The sequence below is a fragment of the Chanodichthys erythropterus genome, chromosome 11 (genome assembly GCF_024489055.1).
Source record: "Chanodichthys erythropterus isolate Z2021 chromosome 11, ASM2448905v1, whole genome shotgun sequence".
NCBI lineage: Eukaryota > Metazoa > Chordata > Actinopteri > Cypriniformes > Xenocyprididae > Chanodichthys > Chanodichthys erythropterus.
In genome coordinates, this window is record NC_090231.1 from 1,814,595 (window position 1) to 1,837,233 (window position 22,639).

A 22,639-nucleotide genomic window follows, 5' to 3' on the forward strand; every position below is an offset into this window, starting at 1 on the left:
ATCAATGTTTCTGAGCCAATCATTGAATTGATCATGGTTTAAACGCCAGCTAACTCTGCTCTTCAGCACAATGGTAACTTCACAAAACAAAGAACAGAAATCCTAACAGAACATTAAACACTAACAGATCTCCTCTACATCACTGTGTGCAAAAACACATAAAATAACACTTCAGTTCAACATTTACTCTCCTGATCAGTCATTGAGTGATTGACAGAACTTGTTCTACTATATTGACTGTTTACAGTACATTGCTGTATTTTGTTGATTTTTCAGTAAACTGCTGACTTCAGCAACAGCCTCAGATGAAATCAACTGAAGATAAAAGACATTAAATCTCTCCAGATCTCAGCAGAGGAGGATTTAACAACTCCATAAACAGCATTACCAGCTTCACTTATTACTATCCAGATTGACTTTATTACTGTCAGACGTCTACAGAAGTTCTTATTGAGAATTAGCAGAGGTTTAGATGTTGATGTTTTATTGAAAATATTTGGTTTGAAATTTACTATTATTGTGATCAGTGTTTGCTTTAGTTGGGCTCTTGAGCCTTGACTTTACATTAAAACTATTTTTTTCTGGCTGCTGTAACTGTGTTTATAACATATGTTTGTTATGGCAAAAAAAAATTCGAAGAAGCCTTTTGAATTAGATAAGTCTTCATTGCACTGCTGTGACACATTTGGTCTTTGAATGAACCCTCTAAACACAGCTTATGTATCCTCAATAAAAATTAATATATCAATATATTTGAATTATGATTTAAACCATGTTGGATTTTGTAATTTAATTATCAAGAGATGAGATGAGATGAGATTTCTGGTTGTACGTGAGTTTATTTGAGCTGCTGTTGTTGACATGTTCTTTCATGTTTAGCACAAAAGAATTAGATATTTTATACCCAACCTTCACTCCTTCATGAATAAACAATATTTCATTTAGCTGAGACACATAATGTTCTCACTGATTCACATTCATCCAGTCATTTCTAATATAAAGTCATGATTAATACATGAAACTCAATATAAGAGAGAGAAGTACCACAGAAATCCTTAAAACACAAATGAGGAATTTAAAAAACTCACACCATCTTTAGTTACATGAATTATATCATGATAAAACACAAAGAAAACAGTATAAACATATAATGACGAGTATATGATGCCCTTTGACCCCTCACAAAATTTAACTAATTCTGAAGTTAGTAAATAATAAAAAACGAGACAGAAATAGTTTATAAAAGCAAACAGCGGTTCTGGATGTCAAATCTCTTAACAATTAACAATTGAACAAGAAACTTCAATATTTGAAACTGTTCATTTAGTCTCACATGATACCCTACTGTGTCAGTCTCTTTTATTGTATTGTGTAACCATATAGACACTGGTTCACAGAGATCATAGCGGCAAACCATTAACATTTCGAAATGTTTAAAAAAGTAACAAGGCCTTGTTTACTGAAATCAATTAAACTGGAGTTAAAAGAAGTGAACACACAAGCATTTGTTATCTTACATGAAATGTGTGTGTATCCTTTCACTCATATCTGCTGCAGATGAAGTTGAGTCTGTCAGTCTCAGGACGGCTGATCCAGCGCTGATCTCCTCCAGACTGAACTGCTCCAGATCTCACTGCAGAATCACAGTTCTCTGAATCATCAATCTCCCAGTTCTGATAGCACACGGTGTCTCCGCTCACCCAGAACCAGAGGCCCACAGTGCAGGAGTGACGTAAACCCAACCACACCTCCTCAGTAGACGCCTGTTTAACCACATTCATCACGTCACGCTGAATCTCTTCTGAATGAACCGAGACCAGATCCACATGATTCTGTCTGCAGTATCTCAGAGCTTCAGACCACGTCAGATTCTCTTTGATCAGAATCAGTTTTTCTGGACACAAAACAAACCACAAGCAGAAACTAGAGAGAGACTGATCAAAAACAACATGCAGAACAAACACTGTGGAGGAATTTGTCATGTCAGACATGTAGTGTGAACTTTAAGATATCTGGAGGTGATGGATGGATTGTGTGTGTTTGTGAGGATCTGCTCACCTTCATGACACACAAAAGGAAACTGGATGTTGTTGTCGCAAGAGATGTCTATCCATTGTCCCTGAGCGTTCGGTTCGATCGCTGTACAGTTTTCATTACTTTGATAATTATTAGGTTCATTAGACCTCCAGTATCTGAATGAGGAGTCACTCTGATCTGACCACTGCCATGAGTCTCTGACTCTGAACAGACCGATCCAGACATCATCAGATATGTGATTATCATTGATGAACTTCTGAAGCTGTTGATTCTCATTCTGGTTCCTCACACTGACCAGATCAATGTGATTCTGTCTGCAGTGACTCTGAGCGTCTCTCCAATTCTTCCCCTGATCAACAAAGACGAGTCCTGTGTTTGCTTTAAGAAAAACAAATGGAAACAGATTCATGAATCAGTTTGTTCATTATTCTTATGCTGCTTTATGGTTTGATGTGAATAAGAGCAGCAGCGGAAACATCAGAAACACGTGTCATTCAAAGACTGTTTCTACAGCTGATGATATATTAAATATTGACTTTATATTCATGATTAGTTTGCTGATATAACATTAAGTATCATTTGTGATGATTTTAATATAACTTTATATTTCTCCATTATGTTTTGTTACACATTTCTCTAGAATACTTGATTCAGACACAAAGATCTGAAAGAGAGAAACATCAAACAGATGAAGATGTTTCACTGCAGCTGAATATATTTGTTAACTAGTCCTAGAAATATGGCAGTAAAAATTGAATTCAAAATGTTGGATTGTAGACTATTAATATATACAAATGAATATTGTTGCAATATGTCAATGTCAATTTTATTTCTATAGCACAACTACACACAACACCAGTTGACCAGTGCGCTTAACATCAATGCAAAAGACAATAAAAAAGAAAATTATATATTATATATAATATATATATATATATATATATATATATATATATATATATATATATCACCATATATATGTCACAGTTCCTGTCTCCCGGACTCAATTTCCCATGATCCTCTTGTCTCCACACCTGCACTCACTTCCCTCGTCATCTCCCCATCATCACTGATCACCTTCACCTGGACTTCCTCATCAACACTACCTTAATAATGGACTCACTCCCTTCACTCCCTGTCTGTTCTTATGTTAAGCGTATGTGTGATCACGTGTATGTGGTTTATCTCCTGCGCTGTTATTAAAAACCCAGTATTGTGGATCTCCGGTTATGCCTCCTCTCTCCAGCATACAGCACACGTAACAGAAGAACAGAACAATACCGCCGGAGATCCAACAAACTAAATGGGTTTGTTTTTCCTCACCAAGGTTCCTGCTCCTCCTTTGCCTCACACTCCGATGTTGGCAGCGATCATCTTGCTGGGCTCTTCCAGGTTGGACGTTCGCTGGAGAGGTATGTGGAGGAGTTTGTTGAGTTAGCTTATTTGACAAACTGGTTGGATGCTCATTTGATTGCCCTGTTTCTGGACGGACTGGACGAGAACACTATCCGTTTTGATGAACCTGACTATTGTTTCCTTAAACGATACAATTAATTTAATCTTGTATTTAAAGGACTCAAATCTTTGTTGAAGAGGTTTAGGATTATAAGTGTAACTCTCGTCCAGTCCTCCCGGAAACATGGGCGGCCTGGCCAGTTTGTCAAGCTCCGTCTTCCTCCACATACCCCTCCGGTGAATTGTTCCCCTGTGTCCTGCTGGACCCACCTACCACCGCTTGGTCCAGAAGGCGGAAAAGGAGGAAGAGGAAAACAGTCTCTGTAGAGCCCTCTCCAATCTCTACGGAGCCCTCTCCAGCTTCTGTAGAGCCCACTCCAGTACCAGTCGGGCTTCTCATTGTGTATGAGGGGATGGACTGGACCCCTCTTCAAACCGCTGAGCCCTCTGCTCCAGCCGCTGCCGCCGCCGAGCCAGCATCTCCGGTCTCAGCCGCCGAGCCAGTATCTCCAGCTCTCTCCGAGCCAGCAGCTCAAGTCTCCACCGAGCAAGCATCTCCTGCCCTCATCAAACCCGCTTCGAGTCCGCTCCAGTAGCCCACGAGCCCACTCCATGCCACAGACCAGTCAAGCCTTCCCTAAACCTCCCAAAGTATTTTACAGCATATTTAAGTCTAAGTTTGGTTTCTTTAACAGTGGCCGAACTATAGCATGTTTTAGCACTTCTGGTACCGTGTGTGTTTCCAGACATTGATTTATAATATTTAAAAGATACGGTCCCATTGAAAACTTATTTCAAAAGAAATGGAGGGATGACATCCATAGAGGAGCCCGATGGCTTTAATAGACCCACTATTTCTTGAAGATGAGAAAGAGAAATAGGTTCAAATTGCTTGAAATCTGCCATACAAGCCACAGAGATAGAAGGATCAAAAGAAGGACAAAATATCCCCGATCTAATGTCACTGATCTTATTCACAAAAACTGTAAGAAAATCATCACACAAAGTCTTTGATACTGCAGGGTGCTCATAAACAGGTGGATTAATAACAGATTAATAACAAAACAGTAAAAATAGTTCTTGTCTCGTATATTGTCGTCAATCCATGGGTCAGCTCTTGGATTAGATTTTAAGGTCTTTAGAGGAGTCACTGTGTTTAAAACATTCACACAAGTAGAATTAAACTCAGAAAAAAGCTCATCTGCACTTAATTCATACTGGTTTGCATCCATAGCTTGCATAGTATCACAGAAAGCTGATGAGAAAACTGTACTAGTAGCAGAGTTAATTAAACGCGATTTACGGACAGGCCTTTTGAGTTGCAAGGAGTTTGGTTTCATGTAGGAATAGAAAACATAACACATTTATGAGAACCCATTATCCACTATCTCCAGATCATAAAGAGAAATTCCATATGACAACACAAGACCAAGAGTGTGTCCACCTTGATGGGTAGGAACATTTACATGATGATCTAGATCGAAGGCATTTATCAATGTAATAAACTCTTTAGCTAAAGAGTCTGCTGTACAACACACATGAACGTTAAAATCTACAAGAATTAACAATTTATCATACTTGGGTACAAATTCACCCAACAAATCTGCAAACTCATTTAAGAAGTGTTTACGAGGCTGAATCCAGCTTCTTATTCGCAGCTTCTTATTGACGCTATCCGGTCCACCTTAAAAAACGCGACGCTTCCGCGTTTGTAGCTTCTTATTCACGCTCACTTTAGGGACAGTGCGGTTTTTCTGTATTATGCTTTTTGTGTCTATTTTCAGAATTAAAGGAAAATAAACTATTTTGAAATGCAAATAGCACTGATATATCAGCGAAAATATGCTGCAAAAATATAAAGGCACTTAAAATATAATTATAGTATTCTTTGTTTATTGAACGTGTCATCAGCTCAACTTGAAGGACCGTGTGGTTTTTCTCTTATTCACGCTTTTTATGCTATATTGTCTATTTTTAGAAAAAAAGAATAAACTATTCTGAAATGTAAATAACACCGAAATATCTGTGAAAATTACTGTACAATTACACTCAAAAAAATAACTTGTTGGTCTAACTTAATTCAATTATGACACCTATTTCCACACAGTTGAACTGATTTATTTGAACTTAAGCTAGGTTAATTGTACTAATGAGTGAAATTCATCCTAATTGAATGAGATCACACCAGTTTCATTTGACGTATTCTGTGTATGTTTCCTGAACATAATTCATTCTTGTTGATCCAACCAGTGCTTTGTTTTTTTGTTACCATCATGGTGAAGATGTGCGCTTGTGCTTAGGTTTTGAGTAGCTGTTGTACACAGACATACATGTTTCATGACCATTGAGAGGGGAAAAGCTGATGACCATATGTAGACTGTGTAAATTTTGTGCTGGCCCTCAAACTAATTTATTTATATTTCTATAAAAACTAAACTAAAATAACACTTATTCATATGCTAAGTAACATTTATAGCATGCAAGTAATGATCAGATAAAGAACTTCTCATTACTGGCTTGAGCACAGTTAATGCTCGTTGAGAACAATATAAATTTGTTTTACGTAGCCACCTAGAGCCTAACCACAAGGTCTACACTTCAGCATAGTCAAAAAAATCGACATAACATAAACTCTTTTAAATGTCAAATATAACTGAACTTCAAACTTTAAAAGGTATTTCCCTTTACTAAAAAACACATTAAACAGCACTTAAGTTCAACATTTACTGTCCCAATCTTTCCCTACGCAAAGCATGCTGGGAACTCCACTGCCCAGGTTCAATCAATGCAACATAAATGATTCATGTAGTCCCAACACAAATGGTTTAGGTTGACCTAACATTTTGCAAATTTAATTTCATTTAACATAATACAATTGAGTGCGAATGCCAATTAAGTAAAAAACTAAAGATTTGTGTTGGTTCAGCTTATTTTATTTAAATAAACTGAACAAGCAGCTAGAATCATTTTTTTGAGTGTACAAAGGTATATAAAAAACAATTACATCATTCTTTTTGCACGTCATCATTTGAATGCATTAATGAATAAATTGAATAAAAAATTAATTCATGCAAATATTACAGATTTCAATATCACAAGGTAACTAGAGACTATCAGCTCCAGCTCCAGCTTGGATCCAGCCTGTTATGAAGACTTCAGATGAAGGACTCCAGAACATCAAACATGGATGATTATACAAAATGATCATGTTATCATTGCTTTGCATGCACACTAATTTTGCTTAAAAGAAGTAATATCTTACAACTGTACGTTCTGATATCATCTCATAAAAGAAGACTATTGTGTTTTTGCTACAAGTGATTGTGAATTAAATTACCTTTCATGGTGCGCTGAAAAAAAGTTTGCACTGGGGCATTATTCCTAATGTACTTGACTGTCACCACACACATTTTCAGACATTTTTACTGTAGCATTTTAAAGTTATGGACCCATGAATTTGACAAATGTGACATACAGTAACAGGAGAAATTGCACTTTTGGCCCAATTGGAGGCGCTATATCTCAGCTGTCTTTAAGGGTGCGTTCAAAGGTGCACTGGTGCCTTATTCCAAGTGCACTTGACTGTCACCATGCACATTTTCAGACATTTTTACTGTAGCATTTTAAAGTTATGGACCAATGAATTTGACAAATGTGACAATACATTTACGGGAGAAATTGCATTATTGGCCCAGTTGGAGGCGCTATATCTCAGCTGCCTTTAAGGGTGCGTTCAAAGTTGCACTGGGGTCTTATTCCCAATGTACTTGACTGTCACCATGCACATTTTCAGACATTTTTACTGTAGCATTTTAAAGTTATGGACCCATGAATTTGACAAACGTGACAAAAGTTTCATGAGAAATTGCACTTTTGGCCCAATTGGAGGCGCTATATCTCAGCTGTCTTTAAGGGTGCGTTCAAAGTTGCACTAGGGCCTTATTCCAAGTGCCCTTGACTGTCACCATGCACATTGTCAGACATTTTTACTGTAGCATTTTAAAGTTATGGACCCATGAATTTGACAACTGTGACATACAGTAACAGGAGAAATTGCACTTTTGGCCCAATTGGAGGCGCTATATCTCAGCTGTCTTTAAGGGTGCGTTCAAAGTTGCACTGGGGCCTTATTCCAAGTGCACTTGACTCTCACATGCACATTTTCAGACATTTTTACTGTAGAATTTTAAAGTTATGGACCAATTAATTTGACAAATGTGACAATACATTTACAGGAGAAATTGCATTATTGGCCCAGTTGGAGGCGCTATATCTCAGCTGCCTTTATGGGTGCGTTCAAAGTTGCACTGGGGCCTTATTCCCAATGTACTTGACTGTCACCATGCACATTTTCAGACATTTTTACTGTAGCATTTTAAAGTTATGGACCCATGTATTTGACAACTTTGACATACAGTAACAGGAGAAATTGCACTTTTGGCCCAATTGGAGGCGCTATATCTCAGCTGTCTTTAAGGGTGCGTTCAAAGTTGCACTGGGGCCTTATTCCAAGTGCACTTGACTCTCACATGCACATTTTCAGACATTTTTACTGTAGAATTTTAAAGTTATGGACCAATTAATTTGACAAATGTGACAATACATTTACAGGAGAAATTGCATTATTGGCCCAGTTGGAGGCGCTATATCTCAGCTGCCTTTATGGGTGCGTTCAAAGTTGCACTGGGGCCTTATTCCCAATGTACTTGACTGTCACCATGCACATTTTAAGACATTTTTACTGTAGCATTTTAAAGTTATGGACCCATGAATTTGACAAATGTGACAATATAGTAACAGGAGAATTTGCACTATTAGCCCAATTGGAGGCGCTATATCTCAGTTTCCTTTAAGGGTGTGTTCAAAGTACAGATGTGGATGAACAAATAAGTGAATGAATAAATAAATAGATAAATTTAACTGTGATAACATTAAGTGACTTCTAATGTTTTATGATGTGTGCATGATCTGAGTTGATTTTTCCATTCATATAAAAAAGTTACCAAAATTTTACATTTTGGGTTTCATAGTGATAGTATGTAATAACTTTATTTTAATGCTAGATGACAATGTATTTGCACTCCTTAATAATCCAATTGTTGAAGATTTCAGCACCATGAACAGCAACAGAACAACTTTAAAGGCAGCAGTTATAGCGAATAGTGCAATTTCTCATGTAACTGTTTTGTCACATTTCTCAGAATCATGGGATCATAACTCGATGCTACAGTAAATTGCTGATAATGTTGTATGCTGACAGACAAGTTATTTGGGAATAGGGTTCCATTGCAACTTTTAACGCACCCTTAAAGGCAGCTGAGATATAGCGCCTCAAATTGGGCCAAAAGTGCAATTTCTCATGAAACTTTTGTCACGTTGGTCAAATTCATTGGTCCATAACTTTAAAGTGCTACAGTAAAAATGTCTGAAAATGTGCATGGTGACAGTCAAGTACATTGGGAATAAGGCCCCAGTGCAACTTTGAACGCACCCTTAAAGGCAGTTGAGATATTGCCCCTCCAATTGGGCCAAAAGTGCAATTTCTCCCGTAAATGTATTGTCACATTTGTCAAATTCATTGGTCCATAACTTTAAAATGCTACAGTAAAAATTTCTGAAAATATGCATGGTGACAGTCAAGTGCACTTGGAATAAGGCCCCAGTGCAACTTTGAACGCACCCTTAAAGACAGCTGAGATATAGCGCCTCCAATTGGGCCAAAAGTGCAATTTCTCCTGTTACTGTATTGTCACATTTGTCAAATTCATGGGTCCATAACTTTAAAATGCTACAGTAAAAATGTCTGAAAATGTGCATGGTGACAGTCAAGTGCACTTGGAATAAGGCCCCAGTGCAACTTTGAACGCACCCTTAAAGACAGCTGAGATATAGCGCCTCAAATTGGGCCAAAAGTGCAATTTCTCCTGTTACTGTATTGTCACATTTGTCAAATTCATGGGTCCATAACTTTAAAATGCTACAGTAAAAATGTCTGAAAATGTGCATGGTGACAGTCAAGTGCACTTGGAATAAGGCCCCAGTGCAACTTTGAACGCACCCTTAAAGACAGCTGAGATATAGCGCCTCCAAATGAGCCAAAAGTGCAATTTCTCATGAAACTTTTGTCACGTTTGTCAAATTAATGGGTCGATAACTTTAAAATGCTACAGTAAAAATGTCTGAAAATATGCATGGTGACAGTCAAGTACATTGGGAATAAGGCCCCAGTGCCACTTTAAACGCACCCTTAAAGACAGCTGAGATATAGCGCCTCCAACTGGGCCAATAATGCAATTTCTCCCGTAAATGTATTGTCACATTTGTCAAATTCATTGGTCCATAACTTTAAAATGCTACAGTAAAAATGTCTGAAAATGTGCATGGTGACAGTCAAGTACATTAGGATGTAGCGTATGCACACGTATCAGGATAATCAAACTTTGGAGTTTTCAGAACGCTTTTAACCTGATGAACTTTGTTTGTTAATCACTAACTCGGCTCCAGATGACTGTGACTTTCGGCAGGTTTGTGGACCTGAGAGAGTAAACAGAAAACGGCAACTTCCTCACTTTGGTGACTTCAAAAGGAGCACCCCCCCCCCCAGAGACTGACCAGATCCATATTCCAACACCCCACACACACAGGGACACACAAAAACACACACACAGAAACACACAATCATACATTTTGAACTGTATTTGTAAACTACCACTATGCTGAAATATATATTTCATATATTTTAGGGCCTATGCATGTTTCCTAGTGTTTAAATGAGTGTATTTGTGCTAGTGTGCATTTTAACGATATAATTTTGTCTGTAAACCATAACTTCTCTCCTATGCCTTTCTGACCTATCGAGTTTGGTCTCTCCGTAAAGCTCCGGACACGAGCTATTCACTGAGATATGTCACACAGCTGACAAATGCATTTTTCTATGTGTTTAATGATACTGTGAAGAACGCACTCCATTTGGAGATCTGATCTGATAGTCATAAATCATTGGATTAAGTCGTGAGGCCAAACAAAGGGAAAGCTTTCCCGCCAACTTTGCACCCATGTTATTGGCTACCCCACCTCAAGGAGGTGTGTCAGCTTATCTGTCATAAAAGCAAAGACGCACAATTTCTTGTGCGTTCTCTCCCGATTGTCTCACGAGCCTCTCGTGCACGTTTTTCCCGGACATCACCGGTGACCACGCGCTGCCATCGCGCTCAGCTTCGGGATCGCCATCTTCCAGCGAAACTCACTCTCAAGTCCTCAGTTTAAACTTTCCCGCTGAACGGAGGAAGCCAATGACCTGCACCAGCGCTAACCTGAAATTCGACACACGCAACCAATGCAAGTATACTGCCGTTTCTCAATCTTAGATGATGAAACTGATTTCCGTGCTGGCTTAGGACTGGTTGTGAGTTTGCTACTTGCCTTCTCTCTTTCCTTCTCTACTTCCACTCTTGTACATAGGTGTGTATTTTCTTGTATATATATTTAGATGTATAACCTCTGTATTCGTAGTTTGCATATATTAAAACGTTATTCACGCTCTATTGTTCTGTTTGTTCTTTCAGCTGAAAACCAAGTCACTTTAACGTTTTTCGATCGCTTTATGCTTTGATGTTATAATAGCAAGTTATTTTCATGGCCAGATAATAACTCTGTTTATAATATTCTGTGAGGGACTTAGTTTGCTGGACAAACGAACAGTTTCTCTAAATAATCATTATACAAGAACTAATCATATATGTAATTGATTATAATTCATTGTAATTGATTCACAATATATGTTTAATTCCCCGTTGGGTCGATATATGAATCATAATTTATTAATAATCTCATGAATTATTATATTCATATTTCATCCATAAATTGGTTAATAACCGCAATTCACATTCACTTGTAGCAAAAACACAATAGTCTTCTTTTATGAGATGATATCAGAACGTACAGTTGTAAGATATTACTTCTTTTAAGCAAAATTAGTGTGCATGCAAAGCAATGATAACATGATCATTTTGTATAATCATCCATGTTTGATGTTCTGGAGTCCTTCATCTGAAGTCTTCATAACAGGCTGGATCCAAGCTGGAGCTGGAGCTGATAGTCTCTAGTTACCTTGTGATATTGAAATCTGTAATATTTGCATGAATTAATTTTTTATTCAATTTATTCATTAATGCATTCAAATGATGACGTGCAAAAAGAATGATGTAATTGTTTTTTATATACCTTTGTAATTGTACAGTAATTTTCACAGATATTTCGGTGTTATTTACATTTTAGAATAGTTTATTCTTTTTTTTCTAAAAATAGACAACATAGCATAAAAAGCGTGAATAAGAGAAAAACCACACGTTCCTTCAAGTTGAGCTGATGACACGTTCAATAAACAAAGAATACTATATTTTAAGTGCCTTTATATTTTTGCAGCATATTTTCGCTGATATATCAGTGCTATTTGCATTTCAAAATAGTTTATTTTGCTTTAATTCTGAAAATAGACACAAAAAGCATAAAACTGAAAAACTGCACCGTCCCTAAAGTGAGTGTGAATAAGAAGCTACAAACGCGGAAGCGTCGCGTTTTTTAAGGTGGACCGGATAGCGTCAATAAGAAGCTGCGAATAAGAAGCTGGATTCAGCCTCCGCAAATATCAACTGTTATCTGTCTGTCACACAGCCGCTAGCCATGTAACGACGCTCGGCTCATTGTTGCCAAGTCTGGGATTGGCATACTTTTACACTTGTGCTGTGATTACACTACTTTTGGAATGGTTTTGTTGCGCAGACCTGGCAACCCTCCACTCCAAAACCCCACCCCTTTCATGCACTCCGAAGTGTGTAGACCCTGAATTGGGACACAGCTAATATGTATGTTCCTCTATAATACAAATACTATTAATAAATGAGCGAAAATCGGCCACTAAATATTAAATAATCAATTTTAATTATCATAATTAAAGTTTTAAAAATTATTAAATTGAACAAGCACAACATTCAGCATTCAATCAAATATTCTAAAAGATTAAATATTATTAATAATGTCACTTCAACATATTGTTATTTCAACATAATATGTGTGTGAGTAGCAAGCAAGATGTGCATTTGTAAATTCGGTGACAGCGTGTGTTACGAGTTTCAAATGGTGTGACCGAGGCGCTGGCACCTCCATGTCATTATTATATTGTCTGCTATATTGCTTTTTATGTATTAAATCCAGGCAATTGGTTGATGAAAAATTTATTAAAATTAAGATACAATTTATACTAAACGAAATTCACTTTAAATAAAATTTTTATTCAAAACAAAACTTAAACTTGAAACAAATGTGCTTATTTAATGGCTAAACGGCTACAGACTCTTTTTGTACAAATTGCACCACATTCATTTAATTCTGAATATTGCACATGTAAGTTGAAAGGCATTTGTTTGTGCATAGTAGGCTATCTGTAATATTTATTAAACATATCTGTAACATTTATGAAATTCATAATTGTGCGTGCATTTATTAATTATTATCTTAATGAATAATGCCACAAGGAAGAAGCATGTAAACTGCATTGTTTATTTATTCAGATGTCCCTGTTTATCTGCTGTCATAGGCGAGCAGCGTGCCGCATTTAATGCACGAGACAAAGCCAACAATTTAAAACAAGTTAATTCTCCTGTTTTAATTTTTTTCTTTGCTTCTTCAAGCTCCATGTTGCACTTAAGCTACTAAATAGTAACTACAGCATGAGCACGCACAGCAGGTGTGATGCGTCAGGCGTGCGAGACTGCGAGTGGATGAGACGCTGCGCATGACACCTGATCAAGGGCCCGACCCGACCCGGCCCGAGGACGGTGACGGGAAATATCGGCCCGACCCGGGTCGAGTCCGGGCTCGGGCAGAGAATCTAAGCTCTAGGAGAGAATAGAGAAAGAAAATGAGCGGGAGTCAGAAGATGCGCCAGTGGAAACCGAAGAGGAGGGAAGGAGATGGCCCATTGCTGCAGTGTTTCTTTTACGCGGCTGAAAATAACCGTGCTTCTGTTACTGAGCCTGTGTCGGTCCTTTTAAAAGTGGAAGCTTGTGCGTAGCTTTGTTGCATTATATTGAAACTTTGTTGATTTTGTTATTGTCATGCGTGTTCTGGTTATTTGCGCATGATTAAACATGAGTCTATATGGCGATAAAACAAAGCTTTGTTGCGGTTTTTTTTTTCTTTTTTTTTTCATAGAAGGGGGTGCGCAGGAAATAAAGTTTGGGAACTGCTGTTGTAGAAGATATCAGTCTGGCCTTGCTAGGCAACAGAGAGAGGGCTTGAATGCCAGGTTTCTGTAATAAATAAGCAGTCCAACTCATGCACAGTAAAAAAGTCATTTATAATAAAAGTCTTATTTACTACCGATCTCGAATTAAGTAGCCCCAACCTTAAACGAATCGGATTGTCCGTCCGCCGCACCCGCGGAAAGGTGCGAAGATGTCTGAAGCACACTCCTCGACGGTAGATACGGGGAGAGCCGTATACACCAGTCACCGTAGCTGGGACCAGCGGAGCATTCCACTCATATGATAAATGCAGGGAACGCCAGCGAACAGAATAGTCGCCGACCGAACACCTCTCCCGAAGTTGCACGGGCCGCACACCAGACCGCAGAGACAGGTAGGACTTCAGCCTAACAGCACAGCCACCCCGTTTTCCGCGTTTCTTCCTCTGTCTCTTCACCGGTAGCGAGCAGGGCCATCGCCGTAAGAAACCAGGGGCCGTATTCACAAAACATCTTAAGGCTAAAAGTAGCTCCTAAATTGCCGATTTAGGAGAAACTCTTAAAAATAATGGGCATGTAAGTCCTAATTTTAGGACTCCTAAATTTTTGCTCTAAGAGTATTTCACAAAGCATTTTAGCACTAAAACTAGCTCCTAAATCTGTGAAATGTTAGAAGTAGTCAAGAGGACTCCTAAGTCACTAAGAGCAAATCACAAACAGTCCTAATCTACCCAAAGACACTGAACACCATTGAGGCAATAGCGACAGAGCCTTGGGTGCTCAACCTTTTCTTCATAAATGCAATAAAATGCAATGCAATGCAATAAAAAAAAAAAAAAAATTGATTTATAGATTTGAATCTATGATGAGACGCCAAAAATTAATCTTTAACAAATAAATAAATATTGTCCGATTACCTGTGGCAGTGGTTTTCATGGGTTCACACTTACAAATAATTTAATAGAGTAAAAAAAATATATATATATTATATATATATATATATATATCGTCTGTGTATTTATTCCTCTTCTCATGCTGATTAGAAAGACTGTTTGAATGTGTTTCTCCCAAACTTTGTCGGTTGAATTCTGCATTCTCTTGAGATAAAAACATCCAAGAGGTGGACAATTAACTGTATAGTTTAATTAGTGACACTTAGCCTACATTTTAAAACCTTTATGGCAAAAATATGTCAACATTTTATTTTGACTGTGGGAACATATTTATTAAAAAAACATTTATTTTGAATAGGGCAACATTTGTATTTTAAAACCTTTATTTTAATATGGAAACATGACACCTCATTCTACAATATTTCTATGATTAAATCACTGACTCCTCCCCCATCAGCCAATCACTGTGTGTTTACTCCATAGCAACGAGGTCAACCCCGCCCTTACTCTCAGCTTAAGACTTCAGTCTATTCCTTAGTAAAAGTTTGTCTCAGCAGGTTTAGGTTTTAAGAGAAAACTCTTAGCTAAGAACTTTTACTGCTATTTAGGAGAACTCTTAGTGGTAAGATAAAATGTTTTGTGAATACAGCCCCTGGTATCGACGATAGGAAAGGAGGAGGTTAATATTATTTTATTAATGTTAGTGTTTGTCTTGTTCATTTAAAGTTTTATCTAAGAATGATGTTTTTACAGGTTTGTGTTAAAATCCTGAAAGATGAATGAATCAAGCTATCTCTTATTGAAATAAAATATATTTCCATATATTTATGATCAATATATTAATGGTTTGATTATACTGAAAAAAAAAAAAAATACAGAATAATATATTGCAGTAATATATTATAATATATTGAATATTACGTAAGGAACTGCTGCTTTTCCTAAATTGAAAATCTATGACAATCTATTTCTGTATATTCTTTTTGTAATGGTTTATCACACTAATGATCACAAATTCATGTCATGTTTTGTTCCTTTCCAACATCTAGTTAAAAAAAGGTTACTTTTTTGAGGATTACAATCTCCAAAACAAAATTACTATTATTTATGTATGTAGTATGCAGGGATGGACTGGGACCAAAAATCGGCCCTGGCATTTTGGCCCAGACCGCTCCCACCACAAGATCACAAATACCACCCGTCATTCCGCTTTATATTGTATATTATATTATATTATATAATTAGTAATATATAATTATATAGTCATGAAATATATATATATATATATATATATATATATATATATATATATATATATATACATATATATATATATAAATATTTTATTTTTTATTTTATTATTATTATTATTATTTTTTTAAGTTGTTTACAACCAAGTCACCAAAATACGATGAATATACACTGAGCATAACCCAACACACAACAGTAAATCTATTAGTCTTATTACAGTTTACATATTCTTATCACAATGTTAATTGTAGTTGGTGTGGGTGACTTATATCCAACAAGCTATGGTAAACAAGCTATAGGTAACATTTTAAACTTCGGTAAAGTTGGTTTTATATTCGCACATTCGGACATCCGTATTCAATAGTCTTGTTAATCACACTACATTGGACATTCACAAGTAAATATGCCATTAAAACAATACTTGCCTATTTTGATCGACTGTGAAAAATGTTGTAAGTTGACAATCGTTGGTTGTCAATATCATGTCGCTGCTTAAAATTCGCAAACATTAATTTATTGCACATTTATTGGAAAGTCTGAATTTATCAGAAGTCCGAATGTGCGAATATAAAACCAACTTTACCCAAATACATTTACTTCGGTAAAGTTGATTTTATATTCGCACATTCGGACATCCGTATTCAATAGCCTTGTTAATCACACTACATTGGACATTCAGTGGACATTCACAAGTAAATATGCCATTAAAACAATACTTGCCTATTTTGATCGACTGTGAATCGCTAAAATAGCGGACTCACGGGAAAAAATCATCAGTTATCATCTTTTTTTGTTGTTGTTGTTGTTATGACTAATTACTCAGCTCCGTCAGCATTAAAGAGAAAATAATCAACACGATCACATGAGAATGCGTATCAATAGTACGAGTGTGTAATCTCGTAGAATATATACGCCAAAATGAGTTTTGGCGTGCTTATGGTACGCAGTTTTTCGCGTACATATGATGCGCACTTTATGGCGTGTATATGATACGCTCTTGGTTAGGATGGGGGTGGGGGAGTGGGGGGTTCGTACATATATTACGCCATAAAGTGCGTATCATATGCACGCGAAAAACTGCGTACCATAAGCACGCCAAAACTCATTTTGGCGTATATATTCTACGAGATTACAAACTCGTACTATTGATACGCATTTTCGTGTGATCGGGCTCAAATAATCACTTCATCCGATGTTTTTGAATAAAATAGCCTTGACAGCTGACTGTTCTCTCCCGCCGGCGCCGCCGGACTTCTACAGACTCTACAAACACGCGAGTGTGACGTGCGCGGTAGACCAAACCACTGTGAGGCAAGGGAGGGGTGACTCAAAATGTTTCTAAACTTAAAACGCCCGTTTGCGTTTGTATTGCTTTACTACTTACATAATTATTTTAAGTTTATATAATTTATGCACAATACTTAGCGTGGTTATTAATTATATATTTTTTTGGACAGCACTCAGTTCTTTCTCTCACACAGCTTCTCTGCACCTCCTTTGCGTTTCTTCTCCATGATCACACTGAAACTGCCTGCAGACAGAAATCCTATATATCCTATCATCCGATCGTGGCTGTATTTATTAGTGTTATTAGATCTCAGTGCTGCTTTTGACACTATGTCGATCATAACATTCTTTTAAAAAGACTTGAAATCTATATTGGCATTAGTGTAATTGCTTTGGCATGGTTCAAATCATACTTATCTGACCGTTATCAGTCTGTGGTAGTTAATGAAGAGATGTCGTATCGATCACAGGTTAAATATGGGGTACCACAAGGCTCAGTATTAGGACAGTTGCTTTTCACTCTGTACATCCTGCCTAATTAGGAAGCATGGTGTTAGTTTTCACTGCTACGCTGACGATACTCAGCTCTATATTTCCTCGCGCCCTGACGAAACCTACAAATTCACAAAACTAACAGAATGCATAGCTGACATTAAAAACTGGATGACAAGAAATTTCTTATTATTAAATTCAGAAAAACCTGATATCCTAATCTTTGGACCAAAAACTTCCTCACGAAAAAACCTTGAATACTCTCTAACACTTGACGGGTGCTCCATTAAACCTTCGTCCTCAGTTAGGAACCTGGGTGTGCTCTTTGATACCAATCTTTCATTTGAAAGTCATGTTTCTAGTATCTGTAAAACCGCATTCTTCCATCTAAAAAATATATCTAAATTACGACATATGCTCTCAATGACAAATGCGGAACAGTTGGTTCATGCATTCATGACCTCAAGACTAGATTATTGTAACGCTCTACTGGGTGATTGTTCTGCTCGGCTTTTAAACAAACTACAGTTGGTCCAAAATGCGGCAGCTAGAGTTCTTACTAGAACCAGAAAGTATGACCATATTAGCCCAGTTCTGTCAACATTACATTGGCTCCCTATTAAACATCGTATAGATTTTAAAATCTTGCTACTTACTTATAAAGCTCTAAATGGTTTAGCTCCCCAGTACCTAAGTGAGCTCTTAATGCATTATAGTCCTTCACGTTTATTGCGATCTCAGAATTCAGGCCAGTTGATAATACCCAGAATATCAAAATCAACTGAAGGCGGCAGATCATTTTCCTATTTAGCACCTAAACTCTGGAACAATCTTCCTAGCATTGTTCGGGAAGCAGACACACTCTGTCAGTTTAAATCTAGACTAAAAACACATCTCTTTGCTCTTGCATACACATAACACATTATCAATACATTAACATTTTTCAAATCCGTTAAAGGATTGTTACGCTGCAATAATTAGGTTGGCCGGAACCGAGAACATTTCCTATAACACTAGATATACCTGTACATCAGAATAAGAATGGCATCTACGCTAATATCTGTCTCTCTGCTTATCCTGAGGTTTGCCGGGTGCTGGATCCAGGCCGTATCCAGATCAGATGGAGAACCTGCGTCTGGACCTGACTACAACGTAGCCCAGGAGACAATGGGCCTAAAGATCCAATTCTGGCTGCATCTATAATTCAGATTTTTAATCCCCGTATCCGCTTACATATATTTATATATAATCGATTTTTAATCTCTATAATAAAAATGTACAATTCAGATTTTGATCTCCATATCCATTTACATATATTATATATATCTTCCAAGGGGTTTTTTCCCTCCTAGGACTTTTTTCCCAGTGCTAGCACGCTGGGTTTTTCTCCTAGGGGGTTTTTTCCACCCCTGGAAGTCAGCCGACATTGGCTTAATGTAGCACCATCTTGTATATGTTACATATTACCACGCTTGTTTGTACAGTTTATTTTTAACCACTTCCCTTTTTCTGTGCTTCTAATATGTAAAGCTGCTTTGAAACAATTACCAATTGTAAAAGCGCTATATAAATAAATTTGACTTGACTTGACTTGACATGGTGCTGTTCAAAGATATGATTGGGCCAGTGCAGTGTCAATCAAGAAAACAACCAATGGGCCGCTGAGCGTTTGTTTCATGAACCGGCGTCTGTCAGAACAACCCCATCTCACGGCAATTCGTACGTAATTTACGAGGTGGCTAAATCGTATGAATTCATACGACCTCACTCGTACTAATTCATACGTTTTTTGCTAAATCGTATGTATTTTACGAGTTGACAAATTCGTATGAATTCATACGAATGACCTACCCCAAACCCCGCCCCTAAACCTAACCGTCACTAGGGTTTAGACAAATCGTACGAATTCGCACGAGTGAGGTCGTATGAATTTATACGAAATAGCCACCTCGTAGAATAAGTACGAATTGGTAGTGAGATAGCGTTGGTCAGAAGGAAAAACATCTAGCCTATGTGATATTTTTGGCCCAGTGTCAATAGAAAAAACATTGGGCCGCTGATCTAGGCCTACCACTTTCATGGACCGACAGTTTTTTTTTTTTTGTTTTTTTTTGCGGTCGGCGACCGTCGGCCCCAAAAAGCGCGTCGGCCCGCAGGGAAAGTGCCCGGTATGCCAGATGGCCAGTCCGCCCGTGGTAGTATGTACGTAAAAAGTGAACAATCAGACTGGCGTATTAAGACAATATCTGAACTTTTGTCTCAGGACAAGAGTTTTGTTCATAAATATCAATATGTGACAGGTTGTCGTATCTATTGCATATTGAAATTTGGTTTGATATTTTTGTATTTTATGTAATCATGCTGTAAATTCTCTAGGCTCTCTAAAGGAAGATTCACGCAGTTATCCCAAGTGACAACAAAAGATCAGCATGCGTGTGAATTAGAAATTGACTTTAGATGAAAGTGTGAAAATATCCACAGTCTCTTTATGACCACATTAAAAAGTAGCAGAATTAAGTATTGCATTGCAATTTTGTACAACATATGGTGCATTTTTCTATAAATGAATGTTTGTTGTCGTTGTAGGAAGCTGAACTTACTGTTGTTAGATGAACTGCAGATGAATTTCCAGTTGTCACTACATGACCCATCATGCCATTGTCCATCTTTCATAAAAGCACACTCATCTCTGCCATCAGGTTGTCCAGGTCCCCAGTTCAGATAGAGCGCAGGATCACCTGAAGACCACTGCCATTTATCAACACTCGTCTTCTGCAGCCCAATCCAGACACGTCCATTATTCATACTCTTCTTCAGCTCGTTCATGTCGTTCATGTTGTCAACGGTGGCCAGATCTGTGTAATTCTCTCTGCAGTATCTCTGAGCTTCAGTCCAGTTCTTCAACACGTTTATAAAGTGATACTGACGCTGAACACATTCAGATACGGAGCAGAGAGCTGTGAAAGAGAGGGTTTGATTTAATGCTTTTCATAACAGAGTCAAACCTGATGAAACTATAAACCATCAATAAAACAACAAACACACTCACCAATGAGAAGAAGAATGAAATATAGAGTTTGCTCCATTTCTGAGGAAGAAACACATTGAAAAACTCAGATATCAAACATTCACGGATTCTTTTTGGAGTAAAATATGACAGTTTCAGTCAGTATCTGAACAGCAGCATGAATTCACTGTACATAATCATTCAGACAATATTAACATCTCAAAGTCTAGTTGTGTTTGAAGAATGAACATGTGAGTTGTTCTTACTTTAGAGGTCGTGTGTTTCTGTCCTGAGTCTGATGTTTCTGTCTGCAGCTTCAAACAGTGTGATCATTATATCTGCTCTTATCCCTCTTTCATCACATCATTTGTGTATTTCTCTGAAAACCCCTATATCATATTCACTTCCTCTATATTTGTGTATTTGTCCAACTCTCTGCCTTTATTTGCATCTTGACATCTGTGTCAGTCAGTGTTAGTCTATATGAATATGGACCTTAATAAAATATCATGTATGTTTGTGTTCCTCTGTTTTGGGCCACTTTTTATCTGGTGCTGGTGACAAAGAGGGAGAAACGTTTTTCTGCTCTCATGGGCTTTCTTCTTTTCCCTCTTCTGAGAGCAGAGACCCCTGGTGTTGAGGAGGAGACATTCACAACAGAGAAAAGATAAGTGAAGTTCACAACGTAATTTTGGGAAGAGTGAACCCATCTAATCTTTCAATTAGTGAAATTCAAACATAATTTCAAGAGGAGGGAACCCTAATCTTTCAATTACATCCAGAGCATATAAGCAGCTACTCACCCTGCTCTGGCATCAGTTGTTTCGATATCCCTCCACCTCCCCAACTCCACCACATAATTTAGGCATCTCATCTATTGTACTCCTCTTCCAGGCACTAGTAGTCCCTGGGGGGATATATCCAAGCTCGTGTTGAAGCTGCTTCCTCGAGCCCCTCCACATCAGACAGTAAGCCAAATACGCTTAACTTATTAGCTTAAAGATTTTATGAGGAAACTAACTCCTGAAAGATGTTAAAGTGCTCATATTGTGCTTTCATTCCCCTGAAGGTCATTTATAATGTTAGTAAAGGTTGTTGGATTCTCATTATCCCACTGAAATAATAACATCATCTTCTGCTGCTGCTGTTTCAGTCTTAGTTCCTCTAAATACTGGATTGTGCTTGGCTGGAATACAGCCAATATATATATATATATATATATATATATTTTTTTATTTTTATTTTTTTTTTTTTTTTAAGAATATTTTTTTCATGAGAATGTTTTTAAATTTTTTGCTGCTGTTTACCATTTATTTTTACATTGTTTAAAAAATATGAACACATTTGCACGTAAACACATCCTCATCACTCATTTGCTTATCTCCACATCACATGTAGATGCTCAGGATGGACAGTATTTACATCTTTGACGTGAAACAGGACAAACAGTGAGAATTATTGTTCTAGTCATATTTCATATTTCATCCAGTCTTATTCATCTATTAGTTTTATTGCATCTACAGGAATGTTACACTATAACTGTGTCTCAAATCAGAGCTGCATCCTTCAAAGTCCATGAAGAGTTGTTAAATGAGGAGACAGGGGTCATAAATGACAAAAGTGTCATTACACTGTATTCAGCAAAAACTAGGCTACAATAATATGTGAGCAACATGTATGTACATGTTTGTTTTTTTGAAGAAATAACGTTGTAACGAAGGTTCTTGTGTAATGGGAAGAAGGAGGCGGGAACCGGCGAACATTCAACAAAACTTTAATATAAAATAAACAAACAAAACGAAAGTAATGCCGGCAGACCCTCGCGGACGTCTGCCGGCCACACAAACATAATAAAACATAAAATAAAGTCCAGGCCTGGTCCTCTCTCGTCCTTCACGGTCGTCGCTCCTCCTTTTATGCTCCCGGAGCTCCTCCCTGGTCGCCACATACCCCATCGCCCCTCGCAGGCCGGGG

At 37.5% G+C, this 22,639-nt stretch overlaps 1 protein-coding gene across 1 annotated transcript; it reads right to left on the reverse strand.

Moving 5' to 3' along the window:
* Positions 1–1,533: 1,533 nt before the first annotated feature.
* On the reverse strand, positions 1,534–20,744 carry LOC137030642 (C-type mannose receptor 2-like). Its single transcript, XM_067401060.1, has 4 exons — positions 20,708–20,744; positions 20,259–20,615; positions 2,059–2,406; positions 1,534–1,894 (listed from the first exon to the last, which is right to left on the reverse strand). Exons 1-4 carry the CDS (start codon positions 20,742–20,744, stop codon positions 1,539–1,541), a joined length of 1,098 nt encoding a protein of 365 aa, XP_067257161.1. The 3' UTR covers positions 1,534–1,538.
* Positions 20,745–22,639: the final 1,895 nt, after the last annotated feature.

Excerpts from the sequence above, each read along its gene's own strand:
- LOC137030642 (XM_067401060.1), bottom strand. The coding sequence starts at position 20,744 with ATGGAGCAAACTCTATATTTCATTCTTCTTCTCATTG. Across the intron at positions 20,616-20,707 it reads TTTCATTCTTCTTCTCATTG|CTCTCTGCTCCGTATCTGAA; the intron begins GTGAGTGTGTTT and ends TCTCTTTCACAG. Across the intron at positions 1,895-2,058 it reads TCCTTTTGTGTGTCATGAAG|AAAAACTGATTCTGATCAAA; the intron begins GTGAGCAGATCC and ends TTTTGTGTCCAG.